Here is a 22,268-nt window from a genome sequence, read left to right on the forward strand (position 1 = left end):
ATCTGTGTGTGTGCCAGTCTCTCTCTGTCTCTCTGTCTCTCTCTCTCTCTGTCACATCCTTTGTCTCTCTCCCTCTGTGAATGTGCATGACCGTCTGTGTGAGAGTCTCTGCAGTATAGACTTCTGTATCATCTCAAACAGACAGGGACTTGGCTTGGTCAGATATACTGTGACCTAGCATGAGAGAGCTTCAACATGTCCTCAGTCCAACCTCTGAAAAATGATTACACATTGGATGAGGGAGGAAGATGTGAGAGGGCCTTCCACGTAGTGTGAAAGCTGCTTCAACAGCAGTGGGGGAAGTAGAATGAAATCTTAAGCCAGGACTCACACTCTATATCCATTAATGAGATATGACCCTACTGGGAAATGTAATCTCTCTCTCTCTCTCCTCTTTCTTTTCACCAAATGGCCGACCGCAAAGTAAGTAATCTCTTCCTATTCAATTTCTACACAGTTCAGCCAAATCAGGATGGGCCCTCATCAATTTGATTGATTGATCATTTGGAACTGTCTCTGTCAATGTTACTACGCAGCTCTTTTTCCCTACAAATATACTGCATGCTGTCAGTGCAGTGACTGTGGCTAGCAAGGCTTTATTGCACTGTTTGGTTTCATTTCAACTCATTCACTTTCTGAAGCAATGCAGATATTCTGCCCCACAGATTCCATCTGAGCCAAGTGTTGTCTGGTGGGTGTAGGATGGGAATGTGGCTACAGCGTGTGAAGAAATGCCAGATCCACACAGACTTAGTGGCTAGAGGGATGACAGAGAATAAACTACTGTAACACAGGTGGAGTGTCAAATCTGTATTATAGTGAGAGTCCAAAATGGTACCCTATTCCCTATATTGTCAATACTTTGGTCAAAAACAGTGAACTATACAGGGAATAGGGTGCCATTTGGGACTCACAAGAACATATTATGGTATGTATTCATTTAGAATGGCAAACATAGCAGTTGTCTATGGAAAAAATGGAGTAGTCCCCAAGTGCAAACCTCGCCCACTGCATGGCACTCCAAGCAGGCTCAAAGTATTTGAAGTAAAACAAATACTATTTAAACCAAGGTCTGGTATGAAGTGCCGACATTTTGATTATTTTCTTCATTTCAGCAAAAGAACAAGTGGGATGTGAGTGGTGCTACCTCACTGTAGGCTGTTATGTGACTGTTCCTGGAGGCGGTCTGCCTCCCTCCCTCCCCCTCTGTCCTTGCAGCATGGCCGTTCTTGGCCTGCCTCTCCCCCTCTGTCCTGGCATGGCCGTTCAGACACTGTCCGTTTAAAGGTGCAAGCTTGTCTGTACTCTGAAGGTAACTGCTCCAGGAAAGGCAGGAAGAAAGACACAGTTAGACAGAAGCTTCAGGGAAATGTCTTTGAAGCTTTTCTCTGAGAACTAAACATAGCAAAATACACTTTGGCAATCTGCTGCATGCATTCCCCAAACTGATGTACACAAGACTTGGTACAGCCATCTTAGAAAAACCATGAACTGACAGGTATAATGCACTATGCAAACAGCCATGTTGAATCAGTTCAAAATGTATTGCATAGAAAGCCATAACATAATAATAATAAACCTGAAAGGGATACTTCGGGATATTGGCAATGAGGCCCTTTATCTACCTCCCCAGAATCAGATGAACTCATGGATACCATTTTTATGTCTCTGTTTCCAGTATGACGCATGCTAGTAGATACCCATAGACTTCCAGTAATTTCACTAATGGTAGTTAGCATTGGCTCGCAAAAGTACCTCTAACTTCCTTCATGCTGGACACAGAGACATACAAATATTATCCACGAGTTCATCTGACTCTGGGGAAGTACCCTACATGACCAAAAGTATGTGGACACCTGTTTGTTGAACATCTCATTACAAATTCATGGGCATTAATATGGAGTTGGTCCCCCCTTTGCTGCTATAACAGCCTCCACACTTCTGGGAAGGCTTTCTATTAGATGTTGGAACATTGCATTTTTGGGACTTGCTTCCATTCAGCCACAACAGTATCAGTGAGGCTGAATGATGAGACACTGTCGGCGTTCCAATTCATCCCAAAGGTGTTCGATGGGGTTGAGGTAAGGGCTCTGTGCAGGCCAGTCAGGTTCTTCCACACGGTTCTCGACAAACAATTTCTGAATGGACCAAGCTTTGTGCAAGGGGGAATTGTCATGCTGAAACAGGAAATGTCCTTCCCTAAACTGTTGCCACAAACTTGGAAGCACAGAATCGTCTAGAACAGTGGTTCCCAACCAGGGGTACTAGGACCCCTGGGGGTGTTTGGCCTATCCTCAGGGGTTACATGAGAAGACTCATGAGACCATAGGTCTACTGGTAAAATGCACATGAGGGGGTACTTCAGGGGTACTCCGAGCAGAACAAAATTCAGTTGCTGGTACAGTAGGCAAAAAGGTTGGGAACCACTGGCCTAGAATGTCATTGTATGCTGTAGCATTAAGATTTCCCTTCACTGGAACTAAGGAGCCTAGTCCGAACCATGAAAAACAGCCCCAGACCATTATTCCTCCTCCACCAAACTTTACAGTTGGCACTATGCATTGGGGCAGGAAGCATTCTCTTGGCATCCGCCAAATCCATATTAGTCCGTTGGACTACCAGATGGTGAAGCGTGATTCATCACTCCAGAGAATGCGTTTCCACTGCTCCAGAGTCAAATGTCAGCAAGCTTTACACCATTCCAGCCGACGCTTGGCATTGCGGATGGTGATCTTAGGCTTGTGTGCGGCTGCTCGGCTATGGAAACCCATTTCATGAAGCTCCTGACGAACAGTTCTTGTGCTGACATTGCTTCCCGAGGCAGTTTGGAACCCAGTAGTGAGTGTTGCAACCGAGGACAGATGATTTTTACACGCTACATGCTTGAGCACATGGCAGTCCCGTTATGTGAGCTTGTGAGGCCTACCGCTTCGCGGCTGAGCCGTTGTTGCTCCTAGACGTTCCCACTTCACAATAACAGCACTTACAGTTGACCAGGCAGCTCTAGCAGGGCAGAAATTTGACGAACTGACTTGTTGGAAAGATGACATCCTTTGACGGTGCCACGTTGAAAGTCACTGAGCTCTTCAGTAAGGCCATTCTACTGCCAATGTCTATGGAGATTGCATGGCTGTGTGCTCGATTTTACTCACCTGTCAGCAACAGGTGTGGCTGAAATAGCCAAATCCACTAATTTGAAGGGTTGTCCACAAACTTTTGTATATATAGTGTATATAAAGAACCTCATTGATATAATCCCGATGTATCCCTTTAAGAAGACATTATAAAGACATGCTTATAACAAGTAATAAAGCATTATAGTTGTCTGCTTATATCTGTATGGCTTGCTACCTGTGTCCATCTCCTCCTCCCTTCCCCCCTCGCTCCACACTGGGTTCTTTGTCCTCCGTCTGGGGGCTGCTATCGCCAGTCTGCCGGCCCAGACCCTCCTTACCCGCCCCCGTAGTTACACACATCCTCCAGATACTGCTCTCCTGCACCAATAGGACAGATAGTTAGCACAAGTGGATATCTATGCAGGGGCAGTACTCTCCAGTGCCAATAGGAAAGATAGTTAGCACAAGGGGATATCTATGCAGGGGAAGTACTCTCCTGCGCCAATAGGACAGATAGTTAGCACAAGGGGATATCTATGCAGGGGCAGTAATCTCCTGCGCCAATAGGACAGATAGTTGACACAAGGGGATATCTATGCAGGGGCAGTATTCTCCTGCGCCAATAGGACAGATAGTTGGCACAAGGGGATATCTATGCAGGGGCAGTATTCTCCTGCGCCAATAGGACAGATAGTTGGCACAAGGGATATCTATGCAGGGGCAGTATTCTCCTGCGCCAATAGGACAGATAGTTAGCACAAGGGATATCTATGCAGGGGCAGTAATCTCCTGCGCCAATAGGACAGATAGTTGGCACAAGGGATATCTATGCAGGGGCAGTATTCTCCTGCGCCAATAGGACAGATAGTTAGCACAAGGGATATCTATGCAGGGGCAGTAATCTCCTGCGCCAATAGGACAGATAGTTGGCACAAGGGATATCTATGCAGGGGCAGTATTCTCCTGCGCCAATAGGACAGATAGTTAGCACAAGTGGATATCTATGCAGGGGCAGTACTCTCCTGTGCCAATAGGACAGATAGTTAGCACAAGTGGATATCTATGCAGGGGCAGTACTCTCCTGTGCCAATAGGACAGAGCGTTAGCACAAGGGGGAATCTATGCAGGGGTAGTACTCTCCTGCTCCAATACAGTCCCAGGAGAGATGAGGTTACAACATGCTCAACTTTGTTTTCTTCAAATCAAATCAGATGTTATTAGTCACATGCGCCGAATACAACAGGTATAGACCTTACAGTGAAATGCTTACTTACGAGCCCCTAACCAACAATAAAGTACAAATAAGAATAAGAAAGAAAAGTAACAAGCAGTTAAAAAGCAGCAGTAAAATAACAATAGCGAGAATATATACAAGGGGGGTACCGGTACAGAGTCAATGTGCAGGGAAACCGGTTACTCGAGGTAATTGAGGTACATGTAGGTAAAGTTATTAAAGTGCCTATGCATAGATGATAACAACAGAGAGTAGCAGGGGTGTAAAAGGGGGGGTGGGGGCAATGTAAATTGTCTGGGTAGCCATTTGATTAGATGTTCAGGAGTCTTATGGCTTGGAGGTAGAAGCTGTTTAGAAACCTCTTGTACCTAGACTTGGCATTCCGGTACTGCTTGCCGTGCAGTAGCAGAGAGAACAGTCTATAACTAGGGTGGCTGGAGTCTTTGACAATTTTTAGGGCCTTCCTCTGACACCGCCTGGTATAGAGGTCCTGGATGCAGGAAGCTTTGACCCGCTGATGTACTGGGCCATTCGCACTACCCTCTGTAGTGCCTTGCGGTCGGAGGCCAAACAGTTGCCATACCAGGCAGTGATGCAACCAGTCAGGATACTCTCGATGGTGCAGCTGTAGAACTTTTAGAGGATCTGAGGACCCATGCCAAATCTTTTCAGTCTCCTGAGGGGGAATAGGTTTTGTCGTGCCCTCTTCACGACTGTCTTGGTGTGCTTGGACCATGTTAGTTTCTTGGTGATGTGGACACCAAGGAACTTGAAGCTCTCAACCTGCTCCACTACAGCCCCATCGATGAGAATGGGGGCGTGCTCGGCCCTCTTTTTCCTGTAGTCCACTATCATCTCCTTTGTCTTGATCACGTTGAGCGAGAGGTTGTTGTCCTGGCACCACACAGCCAGGTCTCTGACATCCTCCCTATAGGCTGTCTCATCATTGTCATTGGCAAACTTAATGATGGTGTTGGAGTTGTGCCTGGCCATGCTGTCATGAGTGAACAGGGAGTACAGGAGGGGACTGAGCACACACCCCTGAGGGGCCCGTGTTGAGGATCACCGTGGCGGATGTGTTGTTACCTACCCTTACCACCTGGGGGCGGCCCGTCAGGAAGTCCAGGATCCAGTTGCAGAGGGAGGTGTTTAGTACCTGGGTCCTTAGCTTATTGATGAGCATTGAGGGCACTATGGTGTTGAACGCTGAGCTGTAGTCAATAAATAGCATTCTCACATAGGTGCTGCTTTTGTCCAGGTAGGAAAGGGCCGTGTGGCGTGCAATTGAGATTGCATCATCTGTGGATCTGTTGGGGTGGTATGCAAATTGGAGTGGGTCTATGGCTTCTGGGAAAATGGTGTTGATGTGAGCCATGACCAGCCTTTTAAAGCATTTTATGGCTACAGATGTGAGTGCTATGGGTCGGTAGTCATTTAGGCAGGCTACCTTAGTGTTCTTGGGCACAGGGACTATGGTGGTCTGCTTAAAACATGCTGGTATTACAGACTTGGACAGGGAGAGGTTGATGTCAGTGAAGACACTTGCCAGTTGGTCAGCGCATGCTCGCAGTACATGTCCTGGTAATCCGTCTGGCCCTGCGGCCTTGTAAATGCTGACCTGTTTAAAGGTCTTACTCACATCGGCTGCGGAGAGCATGACCACACAGTCTTCTGGAACAGCTGGTGCTCTCATGCATGTTTCAGTGTTATTTGCCTCGTAGAGAGCATAGAAGTAGTTTAGCTCGTCTGATAGCCTCGTGTCACTGGGCAGCTCTCGGCTGTGCTTCCCTTTGTAGTCTGTATGGTTTGCAAGTCCTGCCACATCCGATGAGCGTCAGAGCCAGTGTAGTACGATTCGATATTAGTCCTGAATTGACGCTTTGCCTGTTTAACGGTTAGTCGGAGGGCATAGCAGGATTTCATATAAACTTCCGGGTTAGAGTCCCATTCCTTGAAAGCGGCAGTTCTAGCGTTTAGCTCAGTGCTGATGTTGCCTTGCATCCATGGCTTCTGGTTGGGGTATGTACGTACGGTCACTGTGGTGACGACGTCATCGATGCACTTATTGATGAAGCCAATGACTGATGTGGTGTACTGCTCAATGCCATCGGAGCAATCCTGGAACATATTCCAGTCTGTGCTAGCAAAACAGTCGCGTAGCTTAGCATCTGCTTCATCTGACCACTTATTGATCAAGTCACTGGTGCTTCCTGCTTTAATTTTTTTCTTGTAAGCAGGAATCAGGAGGATAGAATTATGGTCAGATTTGCTAAATGGAGGGCGAGGGAGAGTTGTGTATGCGTCTCTGTGTTTGGAGTAAAGGTGGTCCAGTTTTTTTTCCCCTCTGGTTGCACATTTAACATGCTGATAGAAATTTGGTAAGACCAATTGAAGTTTCCCTGCATTAAAGTTCCTGGCCACTATGAGCACCGCCTCTGGGTGAGCATTTTCCTGTTTGCTTATGGCGGAATACAACTAATTGAGTGCGGTCTTAGTGCCAGCCTCAGTCTGTGGTGGTATGTAGACAGCTACGGAAAACACAGATAAAAACTCTCTAGGTAGATGGTGTGGTCTACAGCTTATCATGAGATACTCTACCTCAGACGAGCAAAACCTCGAGACTTCCTTAGATATCGTGCACCAGCTGTTATTTACAAAAATACATAGTCCGCCGCCCCTTGTCTTACCAGACGCCGCTGTTCTATCCTGCCGATACAGCATATAACCAGCCAGCTGTATGTTGATAATGTCGTCATTCAGCCACGACTCCATGAAGCATAAGATATTACAGTTTTGAATGTCCCGTTGATAGTTTAATCTTCCGCGTAGGTCATCTATTTTATTTTCCAAAGATTGCACGTTTGCTAGCAGAATGGAAGGCAGTGGTGATTTTTTCGATTGCCTACAAATTCTCAGAAGGCAGCCCGCCCTCCGGCCCCTTTTTCACCGCCTTCTCTTCACGCAAATGACGGGGCTCTGGGCCTGTTCCCGGGAAAGCAGTATGTCATTCACGTCGGGCTCGACTTGTTAAAGGAAAAATAGGATTCTGACAGATCGTTGTGAGTAATCGCAGTTCTGATGTCCAGAAATTATTTTTGGTCATAAGAGATGGTAGCAGCAACATTATGTACAAAATAAGTTACAAACAATGCAAAGAAACACAAAAAACACAATTGGATAGGAACACGTAAAACGTCAGCCTTCTTCTCTGGTGCCATTCATTAGACAAGGGTGTTATAAGTCAAGGAGCGATACAAGTATGTGAAAAGGCACTCAGTTGATGAAGCCGCATTATGCTGATTTGAATGGTTCCTATAGATGGTTCCAACATATTACAATAGCATGAAATATGTTTGTTCAGAGAGTAAAACCAGGGAAGTTGGGGATGGATCTGCAGAGGGGTTAAGGCAACACATTGCCTGGAACAAAGCTAATTTGTCCATTAAGGCCACCGTCCAACTTTAGGGCCACTGTACATATACTGCATATGTATCGAGCAGCTCAGAGTAGGAGTGCTGATCTAGGATCAGGTCACCCCTGTCTGTATTATCTTATTCATAGTGATCTAAAAGGCAAAGCTGGTCCTAAATCAGCTCTCCTACTCTGAGACGTTAGATACATATGGCCCCCAGGCCTTTCCTTATACCAACACAGTCCAGTCCAGCAGAGCCAACACAAGGGCACCTCTATGCAGGGTTTTAAAAGCCTGCTTTATGACCAAATCAAGACCTTGAGTTAACGGGTTGACAGCTTCAGAACAAATAGCAGAGTAGTAAAGCTTTTATAGGTCTATGAACTGTACCACAGTGTGTGTAAGTTACCTTTATGAGACAACCACTAGTGTGTTTAGGCTCCTTTTTAAAGAAAACCATATGATTAACTTAAATCTAACAAGACATTGTCCTTATGAAATGCAGGAGCCATGTTTGGAACTATTGTAAAGGTATTGCCCCACACCCACTATGGCTTTACATTGTTTGAGGTAAAATGTTATAGTCTGACTGTGGGGTGCAGTGCCTGAGTCTGGGCTGGTGGGTAAAACTGTAACCTGCAGCACAAGGAACCCCCTCTCTATATCCCTTTCAATGTCTCTCCTTCTTCCATTATATATCTCTATCTGAATATAAAGAACAACAACCCAGAGGTATTAAACACACATTCTAATGTGGCACAGGATATAAATACAAAACAATGTAAAAACACATTGAACTGTTTGTTTCACTTGTGATCTTTTTCCATGTATCTGAATGTCTGTTATCGACTGTCCTGTGACATAGCCTTCTGTCAGCTCAGAGTAGCAGGATTGGGCTCAATTCCATTTCTCCTGGGCCAATTCAGGGGTTGATTTGAAAAAGGAATCAATACTTTTTTTCTATCTGAACTTCTCAATTAATTTGTGACCGGTTGGACACTAACAAGCTCTCTCCTCTGTCTCACCCACCAGGTGTGTCTTGTCATAATCAACAGTAGGATTTTTGTATGACAGTTTTTATATGACAGCCTTCCGCTTTGGTATCAACAAATTCATTCTTAATGAGTTGACATGGAATCCACCTAACGTTGATGAGCAGAGTTCATTCATAAACTTTAGGGTAGCCTTGGGGTTCTCTCTGAATGTCCATATGATCTTGTGACATAGTCCTCATGTTATCCTAATGATGAAGTAAGAAGCGTTCATTCATTCATGAACTCTGATTTATGTTCTGCTACGGAGCAGTACTTCCTGACATCAATCTGGCTGAAGGTTGGCCTGAACATAATCAGTCTGCCACTGAACACTACTTCCTGACATCAATCTGGCTAAAGATTGGCCTGAATAGAATCAGCCAGGTGAGTTCACAGCTACTGACAGACGTGAGGCTTTTATCTTATAACACATAGCTAGGAGGAAGACTAACAGACCAGTCATAACCTCAAATAGGGGAGGGATGAAGGAACGAAGGGTGCATTTATTCATTATTTGAACATGGCCACATTGTCCCGAGGCTCTATGACATCAGTGCAATGTCCTCATAGCCTTGTGTTAGCTAGTTAACATGTCTCTACTTCCACTGTGGCCTAATGCCTCTCTCCCTCCCCTGGTTCACAACAAACACTGTTTTGTGTGTGAGTTAAACAGGCCCAACAGCAGCACTCAGCCCTCTGACACACAGGCCATGTGACTGATGTTATGCATTTGCACAAGAAACACAGTGCAGACAGAGATGACTAGAGGAACACATTCCAGACTATATTATGGGTAGGACCAGGAGTTCTTCATACTCTGGACTCAATCTTCACATACAATACTGTGTTGTAGATTTTTTTCTCCTAAATGTTTTTCATATTGAGACGAAACCTAACTTGAGATCGACATGCATTATTCATTTCCCCCTCACAAATCTCCCATTGCCTTCAGTGCATGATTTTTGAGAATGTCCGTGTTTCAAGTGAGTATCTGACCCCTTTTGAGCAACTAACACTCTCTACCCACCACACATAACAAGAAGGAAGTCATATGCTTTTGAAGGCCGGAGTGTTTAGCTTGTTTCCTCCTGGAGTAGCAGTAACAGCCTGAACATGCAACATGTACAGTACATGAACACGGTATGCTAATCCATCTTGATGCCTAGCTGTCAGCTGAGAAAGGATCTACATGTCTGACCAATACACTGCCTGAGGGGCTGGACTGACATATACACTGCTCAAAAAAATAAAGGGAACACTTAAACAACACATCCTAGATCTGAATGAAAGAAATAATCTTATTAAATACTTTTTACTTTACATAGTTGAATGTGCTGACAACAAAATCACACAAAAATAATCAATGAAAATCCAATTTATCAACCCATGAAGGTCTGGATTTGGAGTCACACTCAAAATTAAAGTGGAAAACCACACTACAGGCTGATCCAACTTTGATGTAATGTCCTTAAAACAAGTCAAAATGAGGCTCAGTAGTGTGTGTGGCCTCCACGTTCCTGTATGACCTCCCTACAACGCCTGGGCATGCTCCTGATGAGGTGGCGGATGGTCTCCTGAGGGATCTCCTGCCAGACCTGGACTAAAGCATCCGCCAACTCCTGGACAGTCTGTGGTGCAACGTGGCGTTGGTGGATGGAGCGAGACATGATGTCCCAGATGTGCTCAATTGGATTCAGGTCTGGGGAACGGGCGGGCCAGTCCATAGCATCAATGCCTTCCTCTTGCAGGAACTGCTGACACACTCCAGCCACATGAGATCTAGCATTGTCTTGCATTAGGAGGAACCCAGGGCCAACCGCACCAGCATATGGTCTCACAAGGGGTCTGAGGATCTCATCTCGGTACCTAATGGCAGTCAGGCTACCTCTGGCGAGCACATGGAGGGCTGTGCGGCCCCCCAAAGAAATGCCACCCCACACCATGACTGACCCACCGCCAAACCGGTCATGCTGGAGGATGTTGCAGGCAGCAGAACGTTCTCCACGGCGTCTCCAGACTCTGTCACGTCTGTCACGTGCTCAGTGTGAACCTGCTTTCATCTGTGAAGAGCACAGGGCGCCAGTGGCGAATTTGCCAATCTTGGTGTTCTCTGGCAAATGCCAAACGTCCTGCACGGTGTTGGGCTGTAAGCACAACCCCCACCTGTGGACGTCGGGCCCTCATACCACCCTCATGGAGTCTGTTTCTGACCGTTTGAGCAGACACATGCACATTTGTGGCCTGCTGGAGGTTATTTTGCAGGGCTCTGGCAGTGCTCCTCCTGCTCCTCCTTGCACAAAGGCGGAGGTAGCGGTCCTGCTGCTGGGTTGTTGCCCTCCTACGGCCTCCTTCACGTCTCCTGATGTACTGGCCTGTCTCCTGGTAGCGCCTCCATGCTCTGGACACTACGCTGACAGACACAGCAAACCTTCTTGCCACAGCTCGGATTGATGTGACATCCTGGATGAGCTGCACTACCTGAGCCACTTGTGTGGGTTGTAGACTCCGTCTCATGCTACCACTAGAGTGAAAGCACTGCCAGCATTCAAAAGTGACCAAAACATCAGCCAGGAAGCATAGGAACTGAGAAGTGGTCTGTGGTCACCACCTGCAGAACCACTCCTTTATTGGGGGTGTCTTGCTAATTGCCTATAATTTCCACCTGTTGTCTATTCCATTTGCACAACAGCATGCGAAATGTATTGTCAATCAGTGTTGCTTCCTAAGTGGACAGTTTGATTTCACAGAAGTGTGATTGACTTGGAGTTACATTGTGTTGTTTAAGTGTCCCCTTTATTTTTTTGAGCAGTATATTTTTTGTTTTTCCAGATTCATTAAAACTTCTTATCATAGTTCTCCTAGTTAAGTACTACTGTGTATGATGTGCATTAATAATAATTATGTCCATAAAAAATATTTTCACATTATTTCTACAAATGCATTGATAAAAACAGTGAATGCAAAGATAGCACTTAGTGCATAACAGTCATAATTCAGGACTAGGAGACATACATTGTTAATGCCACTTTGCAAACAGCAACCCTGTTGGCTTAGCGCCACATTATGATGTAATACATAATTGAAATGTCCAAACAAAACGCCATAATGTGATATGCAAATAACCCCCATTCATACCTTGATACTGAAGGACCTCCTCATATTCCTCTTGTGTTCTCCTGTAGCCCTGAGTGTGTTGGTGGTCCCTATGGGTGGCTGTGTAGATGCCTGCATAGTTCCTCCACTCTCCTGGGGTCCTTCCTGGATCTTCTTCCGGGACCTCTCCACCTCCCTGTCCCCCTTCCCATCTCTGCCCAAGCCCCCGTCTCCCTCCCAGCCCTCCCCTGGCGGTCTCTCTTCGGGGCTGGGGCAGTCATCACTGGCCCTGGAGTGACAGAGGATCAGGGACCTGGAGGGAAGAAGAAGAAGATGAAGAAGGGAAAAGGAAAAGGTAAACCGTTGCTACTGTACCTCGTATTCCAACCAAAAAGACATTAGGCACCCAGCGAGGCTGTCCTGTAATTCCGCTACACGTTGGCTTTAACCAAATCAACCAGCCTGACGAGCTGTGTGCAACAAACAGATTCCATACCTGGAGAGCATGGCTAGCTTCTTGGAGCGGTGGCTGTGGCTAGTGTTGGTGTTGTTGGTCTTCCCAGAGTCCCTGCCTCGCCTCTCCATCCTCCGAGCTGCTGCCGTGCTGGCTTTCCTCTTCTGGTAGGAGTATCTCTGGGGCATGGCCGTTAGAGTGTGTGTGTGTGCTGCGTGTGTGTGTGGTGCTAACACACTCTCACACACACTCCTCCCGGCCGGCACACAGGCTAATGGAGAGGGACACTCTGCAGGGAAATTCGAAAATTCAATTAGGAAGCCTGTCTGTGTGTGTGTGTATGTGTACGTGTGTATGTGTGTGTCTGCATGCGTCTGTGTGTGTGTGTCCATGCATGCTTGTGTGCTTGTGTGTGTCATAAGTGTTCTGAGAATCTGCTGAAGTAATGGTGGAGTTAAAGATAAGAGATCTTTTCTTCCCTGAAAACAGCAGCATGTTGCTGCTAGAGCCTCCTGAATATGGCTTAATCAGACTCCTAACATTCACACTGCACACACTGCACACACAGGCACGCGCAAACACAGACACCCATTAATATACAAATGTGCACACACATACACACACGTGCACACATGTGCACGGACACATACACCAAAGCTCCTTCCCACGGGATTTGAGGTCACGGATACCATGAACTTACAGTAACTACACTAACGGAGATCTGCACTGAGATTGTTCTGGGCTCACAAAGTGCCTCCCAATTGGCATTATGAGCCCTGGTGACAAGTAGTGCACTAAATAGGGAATAGGGTGCCATTTGGAGTGCATAACTTAGAACGGAAAACCCCTACATAATAAAGTAAACAAATCGATACACATTTCAAATGATGCAGCTGCTACTGTTTATTATCTACCCTGTTGTCTAGTCACCTTATCCCTACACTCTTAGAAAAAAAGAGTTCCAAAAGGGTTCTTCGGCTGTCCCCATAGGAGTACCCTTTTTTGTTCCAGGTAGAACCCTTTTGGGTTTCATGTAGAACCCTCTGTAGAAAAGGTTCTACATGGAACCCATAAGGGTTCTACCTGGAACCAAAAATAGTTCTTCAAAGGGTTATCCTATGGGGACAGTCAAAGAACCCTTTAAGGTTCTAGATAGCACCTCTTTCTAAGAGTGTAGTTACATGTACAGTACCAGTCAAAAGTTTGGACACACCTACTCATTCAAGGGTTTTTCTTAATTTTTACTATTTCCTAATGGACCATCGTAATGATGACCCGTCGTTTCACTTTGCTTATTTGAGCTGTTCTTGCCATAATATGGACTTGGTCTTTTACCAAATAGGGCTGTTTTCTGTATATCACCATTACCTTGTCACAACACAACTGATTGGCTCAAATGCATTATGAAGGAAAGAAATTCCACAAATTAACTTTTAACAAGGCACACCTGCTAATTGAAATGCATTCCAGGTGACTACCTCATTAAGCTGGTTGAGAGGATGCCAAGAGTGTGCATCATCAAGGCAAAGGGTGGTTACTTTGAAGAATATAAAATATAAAATATAATTTGATTTGTTTAACACTTTTTTGGTCACTACAGTACATGATTTCATGTGTTATTTCATAGTTTTGATGTCTTCTATTATTCTATAATGTAGAAAATAGTCAAATAAAGAAAAACCCTTTAATGAGAAGGTGTGTCCAAACTTTTGACTGGTACTGTACGTCTACCTCAATGACCTCATCCCCCTGCACATCAACTTAGTACTGGTACCCCTTGTATATAGATAAATTATCATCAACTCAGTACTGGTACATCTTGTATATAGATAAATTATCATCAACTCAGTACTGGTACCTCTTGTATATAGATAAATTATCATCAACTCAATACTGGTACCCCTTGTACAGTTGAAGTCGGAAGTTTACATACACCTTAGCCAAGTACATTTAAACTCAGTTTTTCACAATTCCTGACATTGAATCCAAGGAAAAATTCCCTGTTTTAGGTCAGTTAGGATCACCGCTATGTTTTAAGAATGTGAAATATCAGAATAATTGTAGAGAGAATGATTTATTTCAGCTTTTATTCCTTTCATCACATTCCCAGTGGGTCAGAAGTATACATACACTCAATTAGTATTTGGTAGCATTGCCTTTAAATTGTTTAACTCTGGTCAAATGTTTCAGGTAGCCTTCCACAAGCTTCCCACAACAAGCTGGGTGAATTTTGGCCCATTCCTCCTGACAGAGCTGGTGTAACTGAGTCAGGTTTGTAGGCCTCCTTGCTCGCACACTTTTTAAGTTCTGCCCACATATTTTCTATAGGATAGAGGTCAGGGCTTTGTGATGGCCACTCCAATACCTTTACTTTGTTGTCCTTAAGCCATTTTGCCACAACTTTGGAAATATGCTTGGGGTCATTGTCCATTTGGAAGACCCATTTGCGACCAAGCTTTAACTTCCTGACTGATGTCTTGAGATGTTGCTTCAATATATCCACATCATTTTCTGTCCTCATGATGCCATCTATTTTGTGAAGTGCACCAGTCCCTCCTGCAGCAAAGCACCCCCATAACATGATGCTGCCACCCCCGTGCTCCACGGTTGGGATGGTGTTCTTCGGCTTGCAAGCATCCCCCTTTTTCCTCCAAACATAACGATGGTCATTATGGCCAAACAGTTCTATTTTTGTTTCATCAGACCAGAGGACATTTCTCCAAAAAGTACGATCTTTGTCCCCATGTGCAGTTGCAAACCGTAGTCTGGCTTTTCTCAGGCGGTTTTGAAGCAGTGGCTTCTTCCTCGCTGAGCGGCCTTTCAGGTTATGTCAAGGACTCGTTTTACTGTGGATATAGATACTTTTGTACCTGTTTCCTCCAGCATCTTCACAAGGTCTTTTGCTATTGTTCTGGGATTGATTTGCACTTTTCGCACCAAAGTAGTTTTATCTTTAGGAGACAGAACGCGTCTCTTTCCTGAGCGGAATGACGGCTGCGTGGTCCCATGGTGTTTATACTTGCGTACTATTGTTTGTACAAATGAACGTGGTACCTTTAGGCATTTGGAAATGTATCCCAAGGATGAACCAGACTTGTGGAGGTCTACAAATTTTTTCTGAGGTCTTGGCTGATTTCTTTTGATTTTCCCATGATGTCAAGCAAAAAGGCACCGAGTTTGAAGGTAGGCCTTGAAATACATCCACAGGTACACCTCCAATTGACCCAAATTATGTCCTTTGGCCTATCAGAAGCTTCTAAAGCCATGACATAATTTTTGGGAGTTTTTCAAGCTGTTTAAAGGCACAGTCAACTTAGTGTATGTAAACTTCTGACCAACTGGAATTGTGATACAGTGAATTATAAGTGAAATATCATCAACTCAGTACTGGTACCCCTTGTATATAGACAAGTTTAACATCAACTCAGTACTGGTACCTCTTTTATATAGACAAGTTATAGTTAGTCATTGTGTATCTATTATTGCTTTGGTAACACTTTCCTTGACACCTAGCACCATAACACGTTATAACACGATCATAACCATGTCATAATATTTCATAGCACTGTCATTACCCATCTTTTTACACCTGTTGTGACATATATTGTGTTATTTTATGGCTGGTTATGACACCTACATAAGAGTGTCAAAACCCATATTTATTCAAATGTGTTTTTTCCCTGCCAAGAAATGTCCTTTTCATTTGAACGTTTGTTTCTTAAATTCTTTGTGGTTGTTGTAATAAATTCTTCACAGTCGTTTGTTTTCATTGTATTTTGAATACACTTTATGACACTGTCAAGAAGCATTATGACCATCATAATCATATAAGCCAGATTGGCCTATCACGTACATGCCCTTATGTCATTCATCAGTCAAAAAGAGGGTGTCCTACTCCTGAAATCTGCTCCTGCATTCATCCCAGTCATCAGCAACAGAGCATTGGGGTAGGTGCATGTCTGACATCAATGTGTGCGCAATTACAATGATAATTTAACATGGTCAATTTCAGAAAATGTTAGATAACATAGACATACTGTTGTGAAGTAGGCAATGATGCAAAGGAATGTTTTGCCTTGTGCGGTAGGTTTTGTGGGTTTTGACACTCTTATGTAGGTGTCATAACCAGCCATAAAATAACACAATATATGTCACAACAGGTGTAAAAATATGTGTCATGACTGTGTTATTATGACAGGTTTGACAAGTTATATCAGCTATTATGACATATTATGACATAGTTATGACTGTTAGGACTCGTAAGGAAGCATTTCACTGTAGACTACACCTGTTGTTTACGAAGCATGTGACAAATTATATTTGATTTGATTTACCGATGCATACTTGTAAATGGTATATAAGTGTACCGCTGCAGCAGTAGTAGTAAGAGTGGAGAGTACTTTTAGTATTAGAAGTATAGTCCAGTAGTATAATAGTGGAGAGTATTATTAGTACTAGAAGTATAGTCCAGTAGTAGTAAGAGTGGAGAGTATTATTAGTACTAGAAGTATAGTCCAGTAGTAATAATAGTGGAGAGTATTATTAGTACTAGAAGTATAGTCCAGTAGTAGTAATAGTGGAGAGTAGTATTAGTACTAGAAGTATAGTCCAGTAGTAGTAATAGTGGAGAGTATTATTAGTACTAGAAGTATAGTTCAGTAGTAATAATAGTGGAGAGTATTATTAGTATTAGCAGTATAGTCCAGTATTATAATAGTGGAGAGTATTATTAGTACTAGAAGTATAGTCCAGTAGTAGTAATAGTGGAGAGTATTATTAGTACTAGAAGTATAGTCCAGTGGTATAATAGTGGAGAGTATTATTACTTGTAAATGGTATATAAGTGTACTGCTGCAGCAGTAGTAGTAAGAGTGGAGAGTACTTTTAGTATTAGAAGTATAGTCCAGTAGTATAATAGTGGAGAGTATTATTAGTACTAGAAGTATAGACCAGTAGTAGTAATAGTGGAGAGTATTATTAGTACTAGAAGTATAGTCCAGTGGTGGTAATAGTGGAGAGTATTATTAGTACTAGAAGTATAGTCCAGTAGTAGAAATAGTGGAGAGTATTATTAGTACTAGAAGTATAGTCCAGTAGTAGTAGTAGTAAGAGTTGGAAGTTGGTGTGTCTGTCACACTAATAGTAGAAGTGAAGGTCTCCTGACTAACTGCTTCTCTCTCACTATAACAAACCTATATGATGACCCTGCATATGCATTATAGATGTTGCTTTAAGTGGATCTTTGTTTCGCTCAAATCAGAAACACTTATCTAAGTATACAGCGGGCTACACACAGCAGGCTACATACAGCAGGCTACATACAGCAGGCTACATACAGAAGGCTACATACAGAAGGCTACATACAGAAGGCTACATACAGCAGGATACATACAGCAGGATACATACAGCAGGCCACATACAGCAGGATACATACAGCAGGCTACATACAGAAGGCTACATACAGCAGGCTACATACAGCAGGATACATACAGAAGGCTATATACAGCAGGCTACATACAGCAGGATACATACAGCAGGCTACATACAGCAGGCTACATACAGCAGGATACATACAGAAGGCTACATACAGTAGGCTACATACAGCAGGCTACATACATTGTGTACTGAGATATGACATTGTGTAAAACAAAGATTTGAAGATTTTCTGCACAGTATGTTTATTAGCTAGCCAGTCAGTTTAAGTGGAATGATTCCAATAATTGTTCAAATGAACTGCCAATATGCCAACATTCCATACAGAACATGCTGTCAGTCCTCAGCCATACCCTGGCTGAAATCAGTTGATGATAGTACTGAGACAAGTTGTAAATGCTGTCAGTCCTCAGCCATACCCCCGCTGAAATCAGTTGATGATAGTACTGAGAAAAGTTGTAAATGCTGTCAGTCCTCAGCCATACCCTGGCTGAAATCAGTTGATGATAGTACTGAGAAAAGTTGTAAATGCTGTCAGTCCTCAGCCATACCCTGGCTGAAATCAGTTGATGATAGTACTGAGACAAGTTGTAAATGCTGTCAGTCCTCAGCCATAGCCCCACTGAAATCAGTTGACGATAGTACTGAGACAAGTTGTAAATGCTGTCAGTCCTCAGCCATACCCTGGCTGAAATCAGTTGATGATAGTACTGAGACAAGTTGTAAATGCAACAAGTACTGACACTGTATCATATTATAACAAAGTTTATTACAACAGCTTTCCAAGAAAACAAACATTGAAAGGGAAAGGGGGATACCTAGTCAGTTGTCCAATTGAATGTATTCAACTGAAATCTGTCTTCCGCCTTTAACCCAACCCCTCTGAGACAGTTATGGTCTCTTTTCATGTATTTTAGAGGCTATTTATACAGAAAATGTCTATAAAACCTGTATCAACTGTATTTATAATTATATATTTTAGGTTATCATGGGATATCTATGCTCCTGCCCTATGGGCTGCTTACTCACTTACTTACTTTACCAACAGTAATACAACCCCACTGTCATGCTTTGCTCTGTATTGTGTTGTTTGCTGTTGACTGTCATGTACAGACCCTTTCTCTGTATCGGTGTGTTTGCTGTTGACTGTCATGTACAGACCCTTTCTCTGCTGTTGACTGTCATGTACAGACCCTTTCTCTGCTGTTGACTGTCATGTACAGACCCTTTCTCTGCTGTTGACTGTCATGTACAGACCCTTTCTCTGTATTATGATGTTTGCTGTTGACTGTCATATACAGACCCTTTCTCTGCATTGTGTTGTTTGCTGTTGACTGTCATGTACAGACCCTTTCTCTGTATTGTGTTGTTTGCTGTTGACTGTCATGTACAGACCCTTTCTCTGTATTGTGTTGTTTGCTGTTGACTGTCATAAACAGACCCTTTCTCTGCATTGTGTTGTTTGCTGTTGACTGTCATAAACAGACCCTTTCTCTGCTGTTGACTGTCATGTACAGACCCTTTCTCTGCATTATGTTGTTTGCTGTTGACTGTCATAAACAGACCCTTTCTCTTCATTGTGTTGTTTGCTGTTGACTGTCATGAACATACCCTTTCTCTGTATTGTGTTGTTTCCTGTTGACTGTTTTATATGTTTGAGGGGGGTGAGAAAGGTTATTGAGCATGTGTGACTCTTTTGAAAGCATTGCCTCTTCAAAAACAATCAACATTATTCAGCATTCTTTGAGGGAGTTCGAATAAGTCCACCGGGCTATGGCCTGTGACTTGAATGGGCAAAAGCGGTGAGGAAGGAGTGCGCTTCTTAAATCCAACAGTAATCTGCGCTGCTCGGTCATGTTGTCAACAAGGCAGCATGATGCACCGTTCAGAAATATCTATTTTTCATCAAATCTATGTTAAAAAAAGTTTTAACTAGTTTTCATTGGGAAGCAGATAAAGCCTTTTTATCAAAAGCAAACCCTTCTGCAAGTAAAAACAAGGAATCCTACTCATCACTCCACGTGCTTAACCTACGGCACTTTTGTTTTGAGACAACTTTGCGGTCGGCCAAAACGGGGCACCTGGCTTATGTCGAGGAGTGATCCTGGTTCCAGAACGAATGTAATCAACGCTAACCCTTTTCACCCCAGGGCAGGCCCAGGGCATAAGTAGAATCCCCTCATTCATCGGGAGACATGAAAGTACGCCTGATTGGTTGGTTGTTGTTCTGATGGTGTCACACAACCAATAAAAATTGCTATCAGTGCCGCTTCAAAATAACATTGGGTACTGGATGTTCCCAGCCCAGTGAACTAGATCATTTACAAAACACTTCATTCATGGTGTCACGTCCTGACCAGTAAAAGGGGTCATTTGTCGTTGTAGTATGGTCAGGGCGTGGCAGGGGGTGTTGTTTTGGTGTGTTTTGGGGTTGGTTTGTTTCATGGGGATTTGTTCTAGTTTTCATTTTCTATGTTCATTTTCTATGTGTGGCCGAGTATGGTTTCCAATCAGAGGCAGGTGTCTTTCATTGTCTCTGATTGGAAGCCATACTTAGGCAGCCTGTTTTTTCCTTTGGGTTTGTGGGTGGTTGTTTTCCGTATAGTCTGTGCACCTTACAGAACTGTTTTGTCGTATTGTTTATTTTTTGGTTAAGTGTTCACGTTAATAAAAGAAGATGAGCACTTTACACGCTGCGCCTTGGTCCAATCCTTCCGACAGATGTGACACATGGTGGAATGATGCCTTTTGTCACGTCCTGACCCTAGTAAGATGTAATTTTCTATAGTAGAGTAGGTCAGGGTGTGACAGGGGGTATCTTGTGTTTTTCTATGTTTTCTATTTCTATGTTTGTGTTCTAGGTTTTCTATTTCTATGTTGTTGTTTTTTGGGTTGATCTCCAATTGGAGTCAGCTGGTCCTCATTGCCTCTGATTGGAGATCATATTTAAATAGGGGTTTTTCTTCCTGGGTTTTTGTGGGTAGTTGTTTTCCGTTTTGTCTATGTACCTGACGGAAATGTCGTTTTTGTTCATTTGTTTAAGTGTTATCATTAAAAGGAAATATGAGCACTTTACACGCTGCACCTTGGTCCCCTTTATATGACCCATGTTACAGAACTACCCACCATGGTTGGATCAAGCGGCATGCCCAGGCTGAAATGGACACCTAGTCACATAGTGAGTGGACGGAGAGGAGAAATTGGACCTGGGGCCAGGTAATCGAGAGATACCAGAGCCTACCTGGGAAGAACGAGAGGGGGGGGGCACACGGGTAGTTTGTCTGGGCCAGGGGTGAGGCCTGAGCCAACTCCCCGTGCTTTTTGTGGTGAGCATGTGCCTGCCTCTCGCACTTTCTCTCCAGTGCGCCTCCATAGCACAGCACGTCCTGTGCCTGCTCCTCGCGCTCTCCCTCCAGTGCGCCTCCAGAATCCAGTACGTCCTGTGCCTGTTCTTCGCACTCTCCCTCCAGTGCGCATCCATAACCCAGTACGGCCGGTGCCTGCTTTGAGCACTCGGTCCTCATTGCGTCTCCCCAGTCCGGTGAGACTGGTTCCTGCTCTACGTACAAAGCCTCCAGTGATAATCGATGGTCCGATGCTTGTAGAGATGATCCATGACACTAAGCCTCTAGTGATGATCCATGGCCCGGAGCCTGTAGGGATATTCCATGGCACGAAGCCTGAAGAGGTAATCCATGGCCCGGAACCTGAAGAAATAATCCTTGGCAAAAAGCCTGGAGGGATTATAAATGGTCCGGAGCCTGTAGGGATAAACCATGGCACGAAGCCTGTAGGAATAATCCATGGCCCGGCACCTGTGGAGATAATCCATGGTAAGAAGCCTCCAGCGATGATCCTTGGCGCGGAACCTGTAGAGATGATCCATGGCATGGAGCCAACAGTAACGGTCATTAGTCCGGAACCTATGATGACGCCTCCCAGTCCGGAGTCTCCGGCGACGCTTTCCTGTCCGGAGCCTCCGGCGACACTCCCCAGTCCGGAGCCTCCAGCGACGCTCCCCAATCCGGAGCCTCCAGCGACGCTCCTCAGTCCGGAGCCTCCAGCTACGCTCCCCAGTCCGGAGCCTCCAGCAACGCTCCCCAGTCCGGAGCCTCCAGCTACGCTCCCCAGTCCGGAGCCTCCATCTACGGTCCGCAGTCCAGAGTCTTCAGCGGCGGTCCGCAGTCCAGAGTCTTCAGCGGCGGTCCGCAGCCCAGAGTCTTCAGTGGCGGTCCGCAGCCCAGAGTCTTCAACGGCGGTCCACAGCCCAGAGCCTTCAGCAGCAGCCCGCAGCCCAGAACCTTCAGCGGCGGCCCTCAGCCCAGAACCTCCAGCAATGATCTACAGTCTGGTTCCTTCGACGACGATCCACGGTCAGGTGGTAATAAAGCAGAAGGATCAGCGGGTGGAGCGGGGAATACGCCTAGAACCGGAGCCGCCTCCTATGCTGGAGGTTAAGGTTATGTGGACTGCATTTGAGCCGCCATAGACA

At 44.6% G+C, this 22,268-nt stretch overlaps 1 protein-coding gene across 2 annotated transcripts in view; it reads right to left on the reverse strand.

Moving 5' to 3' along the window:
- Window positions 1-22,268, reverse strand: part of LOC106594141 (pro-interleukin-16) — a 64,055-nt gene that overhangs the window by 37,115 nt on the left and 4,672 nt on the right. For both annotated transcript variants that reach the window (XM_045708200.1, XM_045708201.1), the window contains exons 2-5: window positions 12,386-12,632; window positions 11,932-12,202; window positions 3,352-3,494; window positions 1,148-1,316 (exon numbers count right to left, since the gene is read on the reverse strand). In XM_045708200.1, coding sequence (XP_045564156.1) covers window positions 1,148-1,316; window positions 3,352-3,494; window positions 11,932-12,202; window positions 12,386-12,632 — 830 coding nt within the window. The remainder of the gene's footprint in view (window positions 1-1,147; window positions 1,317-3,351; window positions 3,495-11,931; window positions 12,203-12,385; window positions 12,633-22,268) is intronic.

This window comes from Salmo salar, chromosome ssa26 (assembly GCF_905237065.1).
Source record: "Salmo salar chromosome ssa26, Ssal_v3.1, whole genome shotgun sequence".
Classification (NCBI taxonomy): Eukaryota; Metazoa; Chordata; class Actinopteri; order Salmoniformes; family Salmonidae; genus Salmo; species Salmo salar.